At 37.2% G+C, this 18,160-nt stretch overlaps 1 protein-coding gene across 3 annotated transcripts in view; it reads left to right on the top strand.

Moving 5' to 3' along the window:
- The window catches only part of RASAL2 (RAS protein activator like 2), a 376,664-nt gene that overhangs the window by 309,869 nt on the left and 48,635 nt on the right, over positions 1-18,160 (top strand). For all 3 annotated transcript variants that reach the window (XM_061183077.1, XM_061183076.1, XM_061183078.1), the window contains one exon: positions 12,281-12,390. In XM_061183077.1, coding sequence (XP_061039060.1) covers positions 12,281-12,390 — 110 coding nt within the window. The remainder of the gene's footprint in view (positions 1-12,280; positions 12,391-18,160) is intronic.

Raw genomic sequence — 18,160 nt, 5'->3', positions numbered from 1 at the left:
TTTGGGTTTTTCTTCTCAGTGAGCACAGAATCAGTTACATATAAAAGTAATTTCAAAAGGATTTCAATTTTACTCTAGTTTAATTATAGAGATAGGAGCCTTAGGAGCAAATTTTTCTAAGTCACATGTCACATTAGTGGGTTTTTTGGTTTGTTTTCCTTTTTTCTCTCATATTTTTGAATTGTTATACTGCAATTTTGCCTCTTTGTGGTATATAATTCTATAATAAGATGTGTAGAAATTAAGTATAGTACACATGGGGGAAATGCATTATATTATAGTGCCTAGAGTATTTGAAGAGAAATTAGAATGTGGAGAATTAGTACAGTATCATGGTTAAAAAGCAAGCGTTCCAGAGTCAGACTGCCTGAACTTGAAGTTGTACTTTGCGACTTAGCAGCTGTGTGACTTGGGAAAAGTCAGATAGCTTCCCTGTATCTCTGCTATTGATATATAGTTGATGAAGAAAATGAACTCTTCATATATTGTGCATTCTTGCTCAAAATTACATTAAATTTTCATAGGTAAAAGTATTTCTCTCAGAAAAGCAAATGCTTATTTACTTATGACTGCTTTGAATGGTCTTGTCTCTCATTGTTGATTTCCTTAGAAGTCAGAGTGAAAGGTGAGGTCCTTACAGTGGCCTACAGGATCTGCACACTGTACCCCCTACCCCAGTACTGGGACCAACACCAGCCTGCTACCTCTCTGACCTCATTTCCTACAGCCCTTCTTACTGCTTTCTCCATTCCAGCCACACTGACTTCTTGGCTCTTTCTTGATCACACTAGGCATGCTTTTGCCTTAAAGCCTTTGCTGAGCCTGGTCCTGTTGCCTAGAATGCTTTTCCCTTCCAGTATCTGCTAACTCAAGGCTAACTCACCTCCTCTTCTTTACTCAATGTAATCCTTCTCCATAAGGTCTACCATGACCACTTTGTATTCCCAACCCTCTTTACGCAGCTCTGTTTTTCTACAGTGCTTGTCTTTTGCTAATTTATTTTGTTCTTTGTTTATTGTCTATCTCCTTCCACTGGTATATAAGATTAATGAAAGCAAAGATTTTTGTTTGTTCACTGATTATCTCAAGTGCCTCAAGTGTCTGGCAAATAAATATATACACAAATGAAACTTTTTAAGTACTAGCAATATACTGGGTTTAAATTCTAACTCCTCACCTATTAACTGTGTTACCTAAAGCAAGTTACTGAATACCTGCTTTGTGGAGTTGTTACATGGATTAAATGGTATCACATATTGGAAAGCACCTGGCCAGTGCTTGATAGCCAGGAAGCCTTCAGTAAATTCATTCAGCCAACAAATGTTTATTGAACACTTAGGATATACCAAGTATCATTTATAGGCACTGGCATACATCACAGAACAAAATAGCCCCAAATCCCGGATATTGTGGAATTTATTTCTAGTTTCCTTCCCTTCCTTTGTGGTGGTAGTTTCTGGGAGGAAAGACTCATGATTTCACCTAGCCTGTTCAGTAGTCTCTCATCCTAGATTTATATTCAATTAATACTTATAGGTACCCATTTTCCATTATTTTAAAACTACTTTTGCATTCAGTTATCTTATTCTTTGGGATGGCCTTAGGAAGAGGATTTTTTAATCCTCATTTTACAGATAAGCAATCTGAAACTTAGAAGCTGTGACTTGTCCAAGGTCATTCAGCTAGGAGAAATTGGAGCCAGGATTTGAAGCCACACTTCCTGATTGAGTTCCCTGTTCTTTCCGTGGTGGCAGTTGTAGCAGAAACACCATGATGGCTTTTATTCATTTCACTGCCTATTTTATTTCAGTTCTACAAACATATATTGAGCCCCTACTAAATGCCAGATATCAGCCCTGCCTTGGGGATGCAAAAATTGTTTAGTCCCTGTCCTGTGGAGTTCAGAGTTTAGCAGGGAAGTCTGTTGACACATCAGTGGGTATGCAGTGTGCTAAATGTAAGGCTGGCTCTATTTATGGATTCTTGGAAACACATAGGAGGGGCACCTAATCTAGAGCAGGGTCAGGACATGCCAAACTAGACACCTTAGAAGAGATCATGCCTAAGCTGAGTCTGAAAGGATGACTTAACCAGGGAAAAGGGAGGGAATATGAACAGTAGCATAGATTCATGATGACTGTAGAGAATTGGAGACTTTTAGATTTGCTGGCGTGTAAAGCATGAAGTAGGGAATGGTCAGGGGTCGGCTAGAGCAGTTAGTAGCTACCAGATGATACCATATTCTACAGGTAGAGCTCTTACCAGGACCACTCTTTTAGGTACCTTCAGGTCAAGTATCCACCCCGGTCCACTCAGCTATAGCCAGGGCTATTCATGGTACAGAGCATACTGACCTGTATGTAAGGAATTGCTCAGAAGGGGCCCGTGGGAAAGAAGGCATACCATTCGCTCTGAGGCTTCCCAGAGGGAATAATGTTGCTGGAAGGCTCAGTGCATGGTTGCTCCAGGCAGAGGCATAGTAAAAGCCAAGCCAAGCTTGGAGATAGTGAATATTTAGTGGCATCAGCCCATTCAGCTATGTGGTCTTCCTGTACAACCTGATCACGGGACCACATTTTAAATATTGATTCAGTTTTGATTTTGGATAGCTGATCATTAAGAGAATGGAGGTTATTGGTGATTGAATAGCTTCAGATCATTGGTCCGGGAGTCTTGGTTGAATAGAGAGAAATGCAGGTCACGGAGAAAAACGGGGTGGTCAAGAGACTAGCGGTTTCTATGAGGTTGGAGAGTAGATGTATTTGGAGAAAGACATACCTGGTCAGGAAGAAAAGTCAGAAAGAAGAGTATTACTGTCTAAGGTGTCTGAGGTGAGGGATCTGAATAATGATAATATCTAGGGCATGGTTCTAGGAGTGAGTGGCTGGAGAGGAGGTTAAAGGTTATTGGAGTTAAGGAATTGTGAAGCTAGCATATTAGATGGATCACTACGCAGTTATTTACTAGCATGGTGTTAGGAGCTAAGAGACAGAGAAATATTGCAAGCTGGGGGCTAAAGTCCTTAATGAATAAAGGAAAGTGAAAGAGAGATTAATACATGAGAACGGCAAAGAGTGTGATAAAGGGTATTAAATCAAGGTCGTATAAACCTCAAAGAATATGCTTTACTCCAAACCATTATTTTATGGAATAAAGGTTTGGAAGCAGTCGTAATAAGCTAGGAAAATCCCAGCTCCTCTTTCTGGTACCATTGAATATTGGGTAGGGAGAATGGAAAACGTCTATCAAATAGGGCTGTAAGCTAAACAGTCTTCGCGGGTGAAAACCATGTTTCAGTTATATCAAGGAAATGAAAACAGAATTTTGTAGTAGATTCTACTACCTCCATGAAATATCACTGACCACTTACGGCAGTCTTACACTTTCCCTTATCTATATTCCTTAAACAACCATAATTTTATGTATATACTTCTGAGGTATTTACTGAGCACTTATTAAGCTTTAGACACTGTGGTCAATGTTAAGATAGATATAGCATTATACCTTTCCTCAAAAGTTTAAGGGCCAAAGGGAGCAATAATTATACATGAATAGCTGGACAAATCACGTTTCCAATCTTATTTTTCACTACTACTAATCATTTACCCACCAAACTAAATCTACTTAATGTATACCCTGTGTATTGTTACCTCCATGACGTTTTTCATGCTATGCTCCATACAATACCCTTGCTACTCAACACCCCCAAACCCAAATCATGTCTACCCTTTGGGACCTAGCATATACCACTTCTTCCATACAATTTCCCTTTGTTTTGACGAACTCCTGAAATAATTTCCTATGTACCTCTCTAAAATAATACGTTTCATCAATTCTAAAATGCACATTTTTTCACATTTTAACATCTCTGGAGATTACTCTTTTTTTTTCCCCAATAAAAATTGAATTTTATTGAATTTTTTTTATACAGCAGGTTCTTATTAGTTATCCATTTTATACATATTGGTGTATATATGTCAATCCCAATTGCCCAATTCATCACACCACCACCCTCCCCCCGCCACTTTCCCCCCTTGGTGTCCATATGTTTGTTCTCTGCATCTGTGTCTCAATTTCTGCCCTACAGACCAGTTCATCTGTACCATTTTTCTAGGTTCCACATATATGGGTTAATATACGATATTTCTTTATCACTTTCTGACTTACTTCACTCTGTATGACAGTCTCTAGATCCATCCACGTCTCTACAAATGACCCAGTTTCGTTCCTTTTTATGGCTGAGTAGTATTCCATTGTATATATGTACCACATCTTCTTTATCCATTCATCTGTCGATGGGCATTTAGGTTGCTTCCATGACCTGGCTATTGTAAATAGTGCTGCAATGAACATTGGGGTGCATGTGTCTTTTTGAGTTATGGTTTTCTCTGGATATTTGCCCAGTAGTGGGATTGCTGGGTAATATGTGAATTCTATTTTTACTTTTTTAAGGAACCGCCATACTGTTCTCCATAGTGGCTGTATCAATTTACATTCCCATCAACAGTGCAAGAGGGTTCCCTTTTCTCCACACTCTCTCCAGCATTTGTTGTTTGTAGACCTTCTGATGATGCCCATTCTAACTGGTGTGACATAATACCTCACTGTAGTTTTGATTGGCATTTCTCTAATAGTTAGTGATGTTGAGCAGCTTTTCATGTGCTTCTTGGCCATCTGGATGTCTTCTTTGGGGAAATGTCTATTTAAGTCTTCTGCCCATTTTTGGATTGGGTTGTTTGTTTTTATAACATTGAGCTGCATGAGCTGTTTATATATTTTGGAGATTCATCCTTTGTCCATTGATTTGTTTGCAAATATTTTCTCCCATTCTGAAGGTTGTCTTTTCGTCTTGCTTATAGTTTCCTTTGCTGTACAAAACCTTTAAGTTTCATTAGGTCCCATTTGTTTATTTTTGTTTTTATTTCCATTACTCTAGGAGGTGGATCAAAAAAGATCTTGCTGTGATTTATGTCAGAGAGTGTTCTTCCTATGTTTTCCTCTAAGAGTTTTATACTGTCTGGTCTTACATCTAGGTCTCGAATCCATTTTGAGTTTATTTTTGTGTATGGTGTTAGGGAGTGTTCTAATTTCATTCTTTTACATGTAGCTGTCCAGTTTTCCCAGAACCACTTATTGAAGACACTGTCTTTTCTCCATTGTATATCCTTGCCTCCTTTGTCATAGGTTAGTTGACCACAGGTGCATGGGTTTATCTCTGGGCTTTCTATCCTGTTCCATTGATCTATATTTCTGTTTCTGTGCCAGTACCATATTGTCTTGATTACTGTAGCTTTGTAGTATAGTCTGAAGTCTGGGAGCCTGATTCCTCCAGCTCTGTTTTTTTCCCTCAAGACTGTTTGGCTATTCGGGGTCTTTTGTGTCTCCATACAAATTTTAAGATTTTTTGTTTTAGTTCTGTAAAAAATGCCATTGGTAAGTTGATAGCGATTGCAGTGAATCTGTAGATTGCTTTGGGTAGTATAGTCATTTTCACAATATTCATTCTTCCAATCCAAGAACATGGTATATCTCTCCATCTGTTTGTATCATCTTTAATTTCTTACATCAGTGTCTCATAGTTTTCTGCATACAAGTCTTTTGTCTCCCTAGGTAGGTTTATTCCTAGGTATTTTATTCTTTTTGTTGCAATGGTAAATGGGAGTGTTTCCTTAATTTCTCTTTCAGATTTTTCATCATTAGTGTATAGGAATACAAGAGATTTCTGTGCATTAATTTTGTATCCTGCAACTTTACCAAATTCATTGATTAGCTCTAGTAGTTTTCTGGTGGCATCTTTAGGATTCTCTATGTGTAGTATCATGTCATCTGCAGACAGTGACAGTTTTACTTCTTCTTTTCCAATTTGTATTCCTTTTATTTCTTTTTCTTCTCTGATTGTCATAGCTAGGACTTCCAAAACTATGTTAAATAATAGTGGTGAGAGTGGACATCCTTGTCTTGTTCCTGATCTTAGAGGAAATGCTTTCAGTTTTTTACTATTGAGAATGATGTTTGCTGTGGGTTTGTCGTATATGGCCTTTATTATGTTGAGGTAGGATCCCTCTATGCCCACTGTCTGGAGAGTTTTTATCATAAATGGGTGTTGAATTTTGTCAAAAGCTTTTTGTGCATCTATTGAGATGATCATATGCTTTTCCCTCTTCAATTTGTTAATATGGTGTATCACATTGATTGATTTGCATATATTGAAGAATCCTTGCATCCCTGGGATAAATCCCACTTGGTCATGGTGTATGATCCTTTTAATGTGTTGTTGGATTCGGTTGGCTAGTATTTTGTTGAGGATTTTTGCATCTATATTCATCAGTGATATTGGTCTGTAATTTTCTCTTTTTGTAGTATCTTTCTCTCGTTTTGGTATCAGGGTGATGGTGGCCTTGTAGAATGAGTTTGGGAGTGTTCCTTCCTCTGCAATTTTTTGGAATAGTTTGAGAAGGATGGGTGTTAGCCTGTCTCTAAATGTTTGATAGAATTCACCTGTGAAGCCATCTGGTCCTGGACTTTTGTTTGTTGGAAGATTTTAAATCCCAGTTTCAATTTCATTACTTGTGAGTGGTCTGTTCATATTTTCTGTTTCTTCCTGGCTCAGTCTTTGAAGGTTATACCTTTCTAAGAATCTGTCCATTTCTTCCAGGTTGTCCATTTTGTTGGCATAGAGTTGCTTGTAGTAGTCTCTTAGGATGCTTTGTATTTCTGCGGTGTCTGTTGTCACTTCTCCTTTTTCATTTCTAATTTTATTGATTTGAGTCCTCTCCCTCTTTTTCTTCATGAGTCTAGCTAATGGTTTATCAATTTTGTTTATCTTCTCAAAGAACCGGCTTTTAGTTTTATTGATCTTTGCTATTGTTTTCTTTGTTTCTGTTTCATTTATTTCTGCTCTTATCTTTATGATTTCTTTCCTTCTGCTAACTTTGGGTTTTGTTTGTTCTTCTTTCCATAGTTCCTTTAGGTGTAAGGTTAGATTGTTTATTTGAGATTTTTCTTGTTTCTTGAAGTAGGCTTGTATAGCTATAAACTTCCCTCTTAGAACTGGTTTTGCTGCATCCCATAGGTTTTGGATCGTCGTGTTTGCATTGTCATTTGTCTCTAGGTATTTTTTTATTTCCTCTTTGATTTCTTCAGTGATCTCTTTGCTATTTAGTAACATATTGTTTAGCCTCCATGTATTTGTGTTTTTTACGTTTTTTTCCTGTAATTCATTTCTAATCTCATAGTGTTGTGGTCAGAAAAGATGCTTGATATGATTTCAGTTTTCTTAAATTTACTGAGGCTTGATTTGTGACCCAAGATGTGATCTATCCTGGAGAGTGTTCTGTGCTCACTTGAGAAGAAAGTGTAATCTGCTGTTTTTGGATGGAATGTCCTATAAATATCAACTAAATCTATCTGGTCTGTTGTGTCATTTAAAGCTTCTGTTTCCTTATTTATTTTCATTTTGGATGATCTGTCCATTGGTGTAAGTGAGGTGTTAAAGTCCCCCACTATTATTGTGTTAGTCACTTTCCTCTTTTACAGCTGTTAGCAGTTGCCTTATGTATTGAGGTGCTCCAATGTTGGGTGCATATATATTTATAATTGTTATATCTTCTTCTTGGATTGATCCCTTGATCATTATGTAGTGTCCTTCCTTGTCTCTTGTAACATTCTTTATTTTAAAGTCTATTTTATCTGATATGAGTATTGCTACTCCAGGTTTCTTTTGATTTCCATGTGCATGGAATATCTTTTTCCATCCCCTCACTTTCAGTCTGTATGTGTCCCTAGGTCTGAAGTGGGTCTCTTGTAGACAGCATATATATGGGTCTTGTCTTTGTATCCATTCAGCACGCCTGTGTCTTTTGGTTGGAGCATTTAATCCATTCACGTTTAAGGTAATTATCGATATGTATGTTCCTATGACCATTTTCTTAATTGTTACGGGTTTGTTTTTGTAGGTCCTTTTCTTCTCTTGTGTTTCCCACTTTAGCATTTGTTGTAGAGCTGGTTTGGTGGTGCTGAATTCTCTTAGCTTTTGCTTGTCTGTAAAGCTTTTGATTTTTGATTTGATCCATCAAATCTGAATGAGATCCTTTCCGGGTAGAGTAATCTTGGTTGTAGGTTTTTCCCTTTCATCACTTTAAGTATATCATGCCACTCCCTTCTGGCTTGTAGAGTTTCTGCTGAGAAATCAGCTGTTAACCTTTTGGGAGTTCCCTTGTGTGTTATTTGTTCTTTTTCCCTTGATGCTTTCAATAATTTTTCTTTGTCTTTAATTTTTGCCAGTTTGATTACTATGTGTCTCGGCGTGTTTCTTCTTGGGTTTATCCTGTGTGGGACTTGCTGCGCTTCCTGGACTTGAGTGGCTATTTCCTTTCCCATGTTAAGGAAGTTTTTGACTATAATCTCTTCAAATATTTTCTCAGGTCCTTTCTCTCTCTCTTCCCTTTCTGGGACCCCTATGATGTGAATGTTGTTGTGTTTAATGTTGTCCCAGAGGTCTCTTAGGCTGTCTTCATTTCTTTTCATTCTTTTCTCTTTATTCTGTTCCACAACAGTGAATTCCACCATTCTGTCTTCCAGGTCACTTATCCGTTCTTCTGCCTCCATTATTCTGCTATTGATTCCTTCTAGTGTAGTTTTCATTTCAGTTTTATTGTATTGTTCATCTCTGTTTGTTTGTTCTTTAATTCTTCTAGATCTTTGTTAAACATTTCTTGCATCTTCTCGATCTTTGCCTCTATTCTTTTTCCCAGGTCCTGGATCATCTTCACTATCATTATTCTGAATTCTTTTTCTGGAAGGTTGCCTATCTCCACTTCATTTAGTTGTTTTTCTGGGGTTTTATCTTGTTCCTTCATCTGGTACATAGCCCTCTGCCTTTTCATCTTGTCTATCTTTCTGTGAATGTGGTTTTTGTTTCACAGGCTGCAGAATTGTAATTCTTCTTGCTTCTGCTGTCTGCCTTCTGGTGGATTAGGCTATCTAAGAGGCTTATGCACATTTCCTGATGGGAGGGACTGGTGGTGGGTAGAGCTGGCTCTTGCTCTGGTGGGCAGAGCTCAGTAAAACTTTAATCCGCTTGTCTGCTGATGGGTGGGGCTGGGATCCCTCCCTGTTGGTTGTTTGGCCTGAGGCGTCCCAACACTGGAGCCTACCCGGACTCTTTGGTGGGGCTAATGGCGGACTCTGGGAGGGCTCACACCAAGGAGTACTTCCCAGAACTTCTGCTGCCAGTGTCCTTGTCCTCACAGTGAGACACAGCCACCCCCTGCCTCTGCAGGAGACCTTCCAACACCAGCAGGTAGGCCTGGTTCAGTCTCCTATGGGTTCACTGCTCCTTCCCCTGGCTCCCGATGCACACACTACTTTGTGTGTGCCCTCCAAGAGTGGAGTCTCTGTTTCCCCCAGTCCTGTTGAAGTCCTGTAATCAAATCCCACTAGCCTTCAAAGTCTGATTCTCTAGGAATTCTTCCTCCCATTGCCTGACCCCCAGGTTGGGAAGCCTGATGTGCGACTCAGAACCTTCACTCCAGTGGGTGGACTTCTGGTATAAGTGTTCTCTAGTTTGTGAGTCACTGACCCAGCAGTTATGGGATTTGATTTTATTGTGATTGCGCCACTCCTACTGTCTCATTGTGGGTTCTCCTTTGTCTTTGGATGTGGGATATCTTTTTTGGTCAGTTCCAGTGTCTTCCTGTCGATGATTGTTCAGCAGTTAGCTGTGGTTCCAGTGCTCTCGCAAGAGGGAGTGAGAGCATGTCCTTCTACTCCGCCATCTTGAACCAGTCTCCCTCAAATTACTCTTTTATCATATGCCATTTGTCATCAGCGTTTTTGAAAGAAAGAATATATCATGGTATTCTGTGGAAAAACATGAACAACAGCTACTCTGAGTCAAAAAAATAGTTCAGAAGAATGAAGATGCATTAGGGATACCTTAACTGATTTTGTATATATTCTTTTTATGTGTACACTATGTGATATATGACAAAACCAGCCAAAGTAAGTCTTTAAAAAACTTCTTTAATACAATATAAAAATTCTAAGTGGTAAGGCATTGTGTTATAGTTAATTGGCAGCTTTTTTCTTTGTATACATAAAATAATGGTGTGACTTACAATCACTGGTGTCCTAGATTCAAAGAAATATGATAGTGTTATTTTGTGATTAAATATGCCAGGCATTAAGAGCATGTACCTTCCTAATACATGTTGTGTCATTTATATTTGTATTTATTTCTAATCTTATATTAAACTACAGGCTCTTTGAGGGCAGAGTTTGTGTTTGTTTTATCTTTGTTTCCCTTACAACACCTAGTACGATGCTTTATAACATATACACATAAAATAAATACTTTATAAATAAGTGGATTAAAATATGAAGTATTATACAATAAGTGCCACAGGAAGGTAAAGTACTATATGAGTGAACATCTACTAGTACATTCTCAATTAACTGCTTAACTGTAGTGTGTTAGAACTGTATTTATATATGGTATTTGGTCCGGTCCTTGGGCTGAATCTCAACTTAGGCCAGTGTTTTTTGAACCAACTATAAATGATCCTAATAGAATTCTATAAATTTAGGCCTGGTTTGCTGACTACATTTACGAGGAAATGTGGTGACTCATCTTGATTGAATCATAGAAAGTAGTAAATAAAGCCTTTGCCTTAGAGAACAGATGACAGTGACTTTCCCTAATGATGCTAAGATTATACAGGAGATCAGGCAAATGCCTGTCTCTAAGAAATATAGTACTTTTAAAAATAGCCCTGTTTTTTTCCCCTCCAATCAATCTCAATACACCTACAATAAAAAACAGCCTGGGGAATAAAAAACAGCTTAGGGAATTATGTCTATGCGATATTTTCTAGTTTTTACCCTTATTCTTTGGGCTATAAGTACAAGAAATAACATAAGCATTTTTCTTCAGTCAGCTAAATAGCTCTACTTCTGATTCAAATAAGTTTGTTACCATTTTTTCTCTAGCAGTGCTTGTGTGTCCCTGAGTGAGGATAGCATAGTGCCAGGTCCCCGTCATATTTGACCAGCTCATAGACACATAGTACGTTTTGTGCCAGTAAGATTGTGGGGTTATTAGATAAGCATAACCTAGCTTATCATGATTAATATAGTCTTCACCCCAAAACAGTGGGCTTTAGTGGTAACTAAAAGAATATAACAGATTTGATGTGCTGGTATTAGCCTAGTATTTTTTTTTCTTCCTTATGGAAATATTTATTTACACAGCTTCTCTAAGCTAATATTCATCACAAGGTGATTAGAAGGAGTCAATTCCATACACCAAAATACTTTTCTTTGAATTATAGTCTTTTGTCAAGACATTTTGATATACTTCTATGAGGTGTCCTTTCATCTGCCAACAATAGAATTGCCAATTCATTCTTGCATTTATTCTTTTATTCAACAAACTTTTTTGAATGCCCATTATTTGCCAGGTGCTAAGACTAGGAAGATGTTCAAGGCACTCTAGATAGTTTGGTGGAAGTGGCAGAAGGTAAGCAGGGCTAAAAACTATAAGGCAGTTTGTTCTTCTGAAGTCTAGGTGCTTCACTGGTTTCATACATGATACATACCTGTTTCATTTTAAAATAGTTAAACTACATTTAAAATTTAACTTCACAAGTACCATATCCAAGGTGACATAGATCAAATTTTGCCACTGCTGAGACCACCAACATATTACCTTAGAAGTTAGAAGTTTCTTTACCATAGCTAGTATAGAAACTGTTTAAGAAATAAGAAATTAAGTGCCATCAAAAAGTTTAATTCTTGACATATATACACCATCAAGTGTAAAATAGATAGCTAGTGGGAAGCAGCTGCATAGCACAGGGAGAGCAGCTTGGTGCTTTGTGACCACCTAGAGGGGTGGGATAGGGAGGGTGGGAGGGAGACGCAAGAGGGAAGGGATATGGGGATATATGTATACATATAGCTGATTCACTTTGTTATACAGCAGAAACTAACACAACATTGTAAAGCAATTATACTTCAATAAAGATGTTAAAAAATAAATTAAAAATTTTTTTTAAAGTTTAATTCTCCCAATTATCATAGAAGAAAAAATTTTTATCACATTATCAGGTAGTTTCCAGCAGCTGTATTTTACAAATTAAAAAATTAAAAGCTGAATTCTGTTTCTGGTCTTCATTATAAGAATCTGAGTATCTTTTGCAAAGGCAGTGCAGATGAGTTAGGAGACAGCAAGGTTCCCTTTTGGTTCTTTTTCCCATCACTTTCTGCCTTTTCATTCTAGGGGTTCTTCAGCAAGCGCCTGAAAGGCTCCATCAAGAGGACCAAAAGCCAATCAAAGCTTGACCGAAACACGAGCTTTCGGCTTCCCTCCCTTCGCAATACAGATGACAGGTAGGAGTTCACTTGCTTAAAACAAAGAAAGCAATTTTACAGTGCATTTTGATAAGGCATTTTGGTCTTCATTAACTTTGCATCAATGATAGTTGGAAAGATCCAATACAAAATTTACTTTTTTGTCTTGCTCATATTGAGGCAAGGTACAAAATATTGGCTTAAATATCCAACCAGTTTAAAAATCTTACAGTATTAGAGAGTGTGTGGATACCTAAGAACTTATTTAAGAATCGGTTGTGCTGTTTCTGTCGAATCAAGTTCTAGTGGTCAGAGGTGTATCTTTTGTAGGATGACCATAAGGGATGATGATGGCTATAGCTAACATTTTTTTTTTCATCTTTTCTTTTTAAATTTTATTTATTTATTTATTTATGGCTGTGTTGGGTCTTCGTTTCTGAGCGAAGGCTTTCTCTAATTGCGGCAAGCGGGGGCCACTCTTCATCGCGGTGCGCGGGCCTCTAACTATCGCGGCCTCTCTTGTTGCGGAGCATAGGCTCCAGACGCGCAGGCTCAGTAGTTCTGGTTCACGGGCCCAGTTGCTCCGCGGCATGTGGGATCTTCCCAGACCAGGGCTCGAACCCGTGTCCCCTGCATTGGCAGGCGGATTCTCAACCACTGCACCACCAGGGAAGCCCCAGCTAACATTTTTTGAGCACTGTACTAAGTGCTTTATATGCATTATCTTATTTAATCTTAATAATAACCCTGTAAGAGAAATATTAATATTATCACCATTTTATAGATGACAAGTCTGAGGAACAGAGAAGTTAAGTAATCTTGCCCAAGGTTATACTGCTTAGTAAATAGCAAAAATGGTATTTAAACTTGGGCAATTTGTCTCTAAGAGTCCATGGTCTTCACTGCTGCATTGTTCTTTGTGTATAGTATATGGACTCGGCCTCATTAATTTGCAGTCACATCTAGAAGATATGTATGAAAAGGAGGGCTGGATTTCAATAATTAGGACTACCAGCTTAAGCAAACCTCAAATGCATGGCTTGCTAAGGATAACAACCCTCTAAAATGATTGAATATATACTAGGACACATTTGTAATACTTCATGTCTCTACAATGTTCAAAATTTAGGAAATGGTACTTGTGTCTTGACACATCACCACCATCACCAGTATTTATTGAGTGCTTACTCTGTGCCAAGTATTTTTAATGTAGTATCTTATGTAATACAGCCCTAGATACTATTATTATCCTCATTTTACAGATAAGGAACTAAGGCAAAATAGATTGAGAAACTTGCCCAAGGTCACACAGCTAAGTAGTAGAGCTTCGATTTAAACTCATGTCTGCCTTTCATAATGATACTCTTATTTATACTTGGGTGTTGTTTTTTTACTTTTGGTAATAAGTCCATTATTTCCAGTTATCTGCATAACAAACAGAAATATAGATTATAATCTCTATAATGGCAGATTATAGATTTGCCAGGCAGAGAATTACTCTCGTTTTATATGTGAAGTAACTTGTCCCCCATACTGAGTTGATAAGAGGCTACTGCTTTATCAGCTCTTCTTATCCCTGAACCACGTTAGAGATGTTCTGTGAAATTTGCAAGTATGTTCAATTTGTGGTGTAATTGTATTGTTAAATATCTCTTTTATACCTTTTTGTTTTAAGGTAATCATTAAAAAAAGATCTTTTATTCTCATATTTTTCCCTTAAATTTTACTGTATAGCACAGGGAACTATATATATATAACTGAATCACTTTGTTGTACAGCAGAAATTAACACAACATTGTAAATCAACTATACATCAATTTTTAAAAATTACTTTTATCATTCAAACAACCATTTACATTTTATCAGTATGATGGATGAATAGTAATAATAAACACATATACAGTATGTACTATGTGCCATACGCTGTTCTAAGCACTTTACATAAATGAAATAATTTAATCAATGTAACAACCCTAGTTACAGTCATGACCTCATTTTGAAGATGAGAAAACTGAAACAGAGAAATTAGTAAATTGCACAAGTTCACGCAGCTTAGAAAATGGCAGTACTGCGGTTCCAATCCAAGAATTCTAGCTCTTGAGTCTACATTTTTTAATTTATGCTATATTGCCTCTCACAAAAAAGGCAGGTGGGGGGCATTTCTTTGTTTTAATTTGTAGTTACCTAATGCCTACTAAGTTGAACATCTTTTCACAAGTTTTCTTCTTCTATGACTTGCTTATTCATCCCTTTGCCATTTTTCTATTGAGCTATTTGTCCTTTTTCTTATGGTTTGGAGTAGTGCTTTATTATTACTAGGGATTGTAAGCCACTATTATGCACGTTGTTAAAATTTTCTTCCAGTCTGTTTCTTGTGTTTTTAAATCATGTCTCTAAATTATATAGAAGTTTTAGATTTTCATTTGGTCCAACATGTCAGTCTTTTTCTTTGTTGGCTTACCTGGCCAAATTTGACCAGAACACTGAACTCAAGAAGCCAGGGATCTCTTTCTCATTAAATTTCTCATTATGATGCTGTTCAAATCACTATATCTCACTTCTTCAGGAGGAGGAAATATTCTACCTGGGGTATTAGGAGGATAATCAAGTAGTGATCATGATATTTTGAATTCTTCAGGCTTTTTGATAACAACAAACCTTATCTGCACTGATTACATTTTAAAAAGATAAAATTATCCTCATGAGGTCTGAGTTACTGCTTTCAGATGGCAGAAAAACAGTTGTAAATGAGTTAATTTCATCTAAAGAAAGTTATTTCATTACTACATATGATCAGTAAGCTTTTCTGTGCAAAAGAACATAGGGTATTTTAACATGCAGACTTAATTGATCAAAAAGACCCTCCAGGTTTGTCTAGCCCAATGATCTGCAAGTCGTAGACTCTGCTCTAAGTCCCTGATGGAATTTGGTACCAATGTTGCTTTGGGGATCAATTTATAATGATTCTTAAACTCAGAATTTCCTTTGTGAAGTTATGGGGCATAGGCATAAGGAGTAAAACTTTGCCAAATAATTAATATTTTTAAGAACCAAATTTCTTGTTACACAGTAACATATCTAATTGTGACAGTTATGTACAGACTAGAAAGCCATTTGCTACCAGGAAATGTAGAGTACTAAAGACACAGCCCCAACCTCAAGGTGTCCAGTAGAAGAAGTAAATATTCAGGAAGAAATGGTATAGGGGAGGTGAGATTACTTCTTGTTAGGTGGACCAAGAAAGACCTTAGAGGGCAGTGGCCTGTGAGTTGAACCTTAAAAAAGCAGGTATTATTTGAACTGAGAAACAGACACATGGAGAGAGCATTCCTCAGAATGGAAATAATGAGCAAAAGAAGAAAACAGGAAACTACAGAGCTTGAAAAGAAATACTGAGTAGTTCATGGTATATAAAGGAGTGAGGTAGGAAATGATTGGAAAGGTAAAGTTCCAATTTTTACTTTGATAGGTAAAAAACTTTGTGTTTTTTTTGTCTTAAAAATGACTCAATATAAGAAACAGAAATATGAACTCCATCTTTGATGAAACTAGGATAAATCTGAAGATAGATTACTTAAAACTAGAGGAAGGTCAGACGTAGTTGCCTGCAGAAGGAAATTCTGAAAAAAAGTCTATCACTTAATGATTCAGATCAGTTGCTAATTAAGAGATACTCAAAACAGTAATGGCTTAAACAAGGTAAAGTTATATTTTCCTCACCTATAAGAAGTCTGAGGGTGGGCAGTCTAGGACTAAGGGTTCAGGGCTCTTTGTGGGCTTTTTCCTCTGCCATTCTCAAGATCTTCAAGGATCTCTTTATGAACACAAGTTAGCTACTGGAGCTCTAGCCATAGCATCCATGTTTCAGGTACCAGAAAAGAGGGGCCCATAAAAGGACACCTGTCTTCCAACCAAGTTATCTCCCTTTAGAGCAATTTCCCTGAAACCTCACCCAGTGGCTTCTCATTGTCACTTTTATCTGCAAGAGAGACTGGGAAATGTTATACATGGGTACGTTGTTGCCCCCAATAATACAGGAGTCTGTTATTAAGGAAGGAGGAAAAGATGGGCATTAGGAAGACAGCTAGCATCTCTAACATAAGAAAGACGTTGATTTACCCACTCACCCCCAGAACTCTGGAAAGATTCAGCTCCCACCCAGCTCTAGCAGGCCAGCAGCCAGGCTTACATTCATCACACAGCAAATTTGAGAAACTGAACCAGATAAAAAGACCTACAGATACCAACATTTATGTTCCCCCATTACAATTTCAGCTGGTAATTCTACTCCTAAGTATATCCAAGAGAAATGAAAAACGTATGTCCCCATAAAAATTTGTAACATGAATGTTCATAAACATTATTTATAGTAGCCCCTAAAGTGGTAATGACCCAAATGTCCATCAACTGATGAATGGATATACAAAACATGATATATCCATGCAATGCAATATTATTCAGTCATAAAAAGGAATGAAGTACTGATACATGCTACAACATGGACAAACCTTGAAAACTTTATGCAAAGTGGAAGAAGCCAATCACAAAACACCATATAATGTACAATTCCATTTATGTGAAATGTCCAGAATAGGCAAATCTATGGAGACAGTAGATTAATGGTTGCCAGAGGCTGGGGATATAGGGCAGGGGAAAGTGATGAATGAAGAATGACTGCTAATAGACATAAAGTTTCTTTTTGGAGTGATGAAATGTTTTAAGCTTAGCCTGTGGTGATAATTGCACAACTCTGAATATACTGAAAATGGTACACTTTAAATGGGTAGATTTTATGGTATGTTAATTATATCTCAATAAAGATGTTAAATTTTTTTTTAAAAAAACAGCTGGCCAGGAAGTACTCTGCAATGAAGCTCACTAATCTGTAAGCTCTATTCCAGCACACAAAGCTTCCATTGAGTTCTTTAGTGCTTTAATCTTAAATGTAAACAGATGGCCAAGAATCTCCAGATATTTGAGGAAATTCTTCAACATGAAAGGCAGAGAGAAAAACAAATAAATAGGAGAGAGAAAAAAGAACCCAGAAGAAACAGAGACAATGCATAGAGCCAAAAACAACTTCAAAGCATAATAAATATTTTCAGAAGATAAGATAGTGCATCTATGAAACAATAAGATGCTATAAGAAAAGGAACCTCAAAGAAACAAGAAAGAGAGCTTGGAAATTGAAATATAAAAGCTAAAGTCAAGTCAATCTCCCAGAAAGTGGAACAGAAAATTAGAAAATCAATCCAGAAGATTCTAGTAAAAGAAAAGTTTTATTAGAAAACTTTGGAGAGGAAATTGTCAAAGAAATAATACAAGAAAATTTCCCAAAACAAGAAAATATAAATATCCAGATTGGAAAGGCCACCAAATTCCCAATACAGTGAATGAAAAATGACAAAAGACTTTCCAACACACACACACACACACACACACACACACACCAATTCACATCATGATGAAAGAGCACAACACCAAGGGTTTAAAAAAAAATCTTAAAAGCTTCTAGAAGGAAAAAATAGGTTACATACAAAGGAGGTATGAAAGCATTGCATTGGAATTCTCAATAGAATATTGAAAATCAAAAGTCAGTGGAGCAGTGTTTTCAAAATTCTGAGTGGAGGTTATTTTCAACCCAGTATTGCATACACAGGACAGAATGTCAGATGAGGAGTTTGGATTTTATTGTATAAGCAATGGGGGGGTCTTTAAACATTTTTGAGCACGGAAGTGACCTAATCAGAATTGTGCCAATTATAGATTGGTCCAACAATGGAATTTCAAATGACTTGGTTTGCAGAGA

Source organism: Eubalaena glacialis, chromosome 3, assembly GCF_028564815.1.
Source record: "Eubalaena glacialis isolate mEubGla1 chromosome 3, mEubGla1.1.hap2.+ XY, whole genome shotgun sequence".
Lineage (NCBI taxonomy): Eukaryota > Metazoa > Chordata > Mammalia > Artiodactyla > Balaenidae > Eubalaena > Eubalaena glacialis.
Note: the sequence above shows the minus strand (reverse complement) of the source record. Positions and strands in the feature narration are given on the sequence as shown.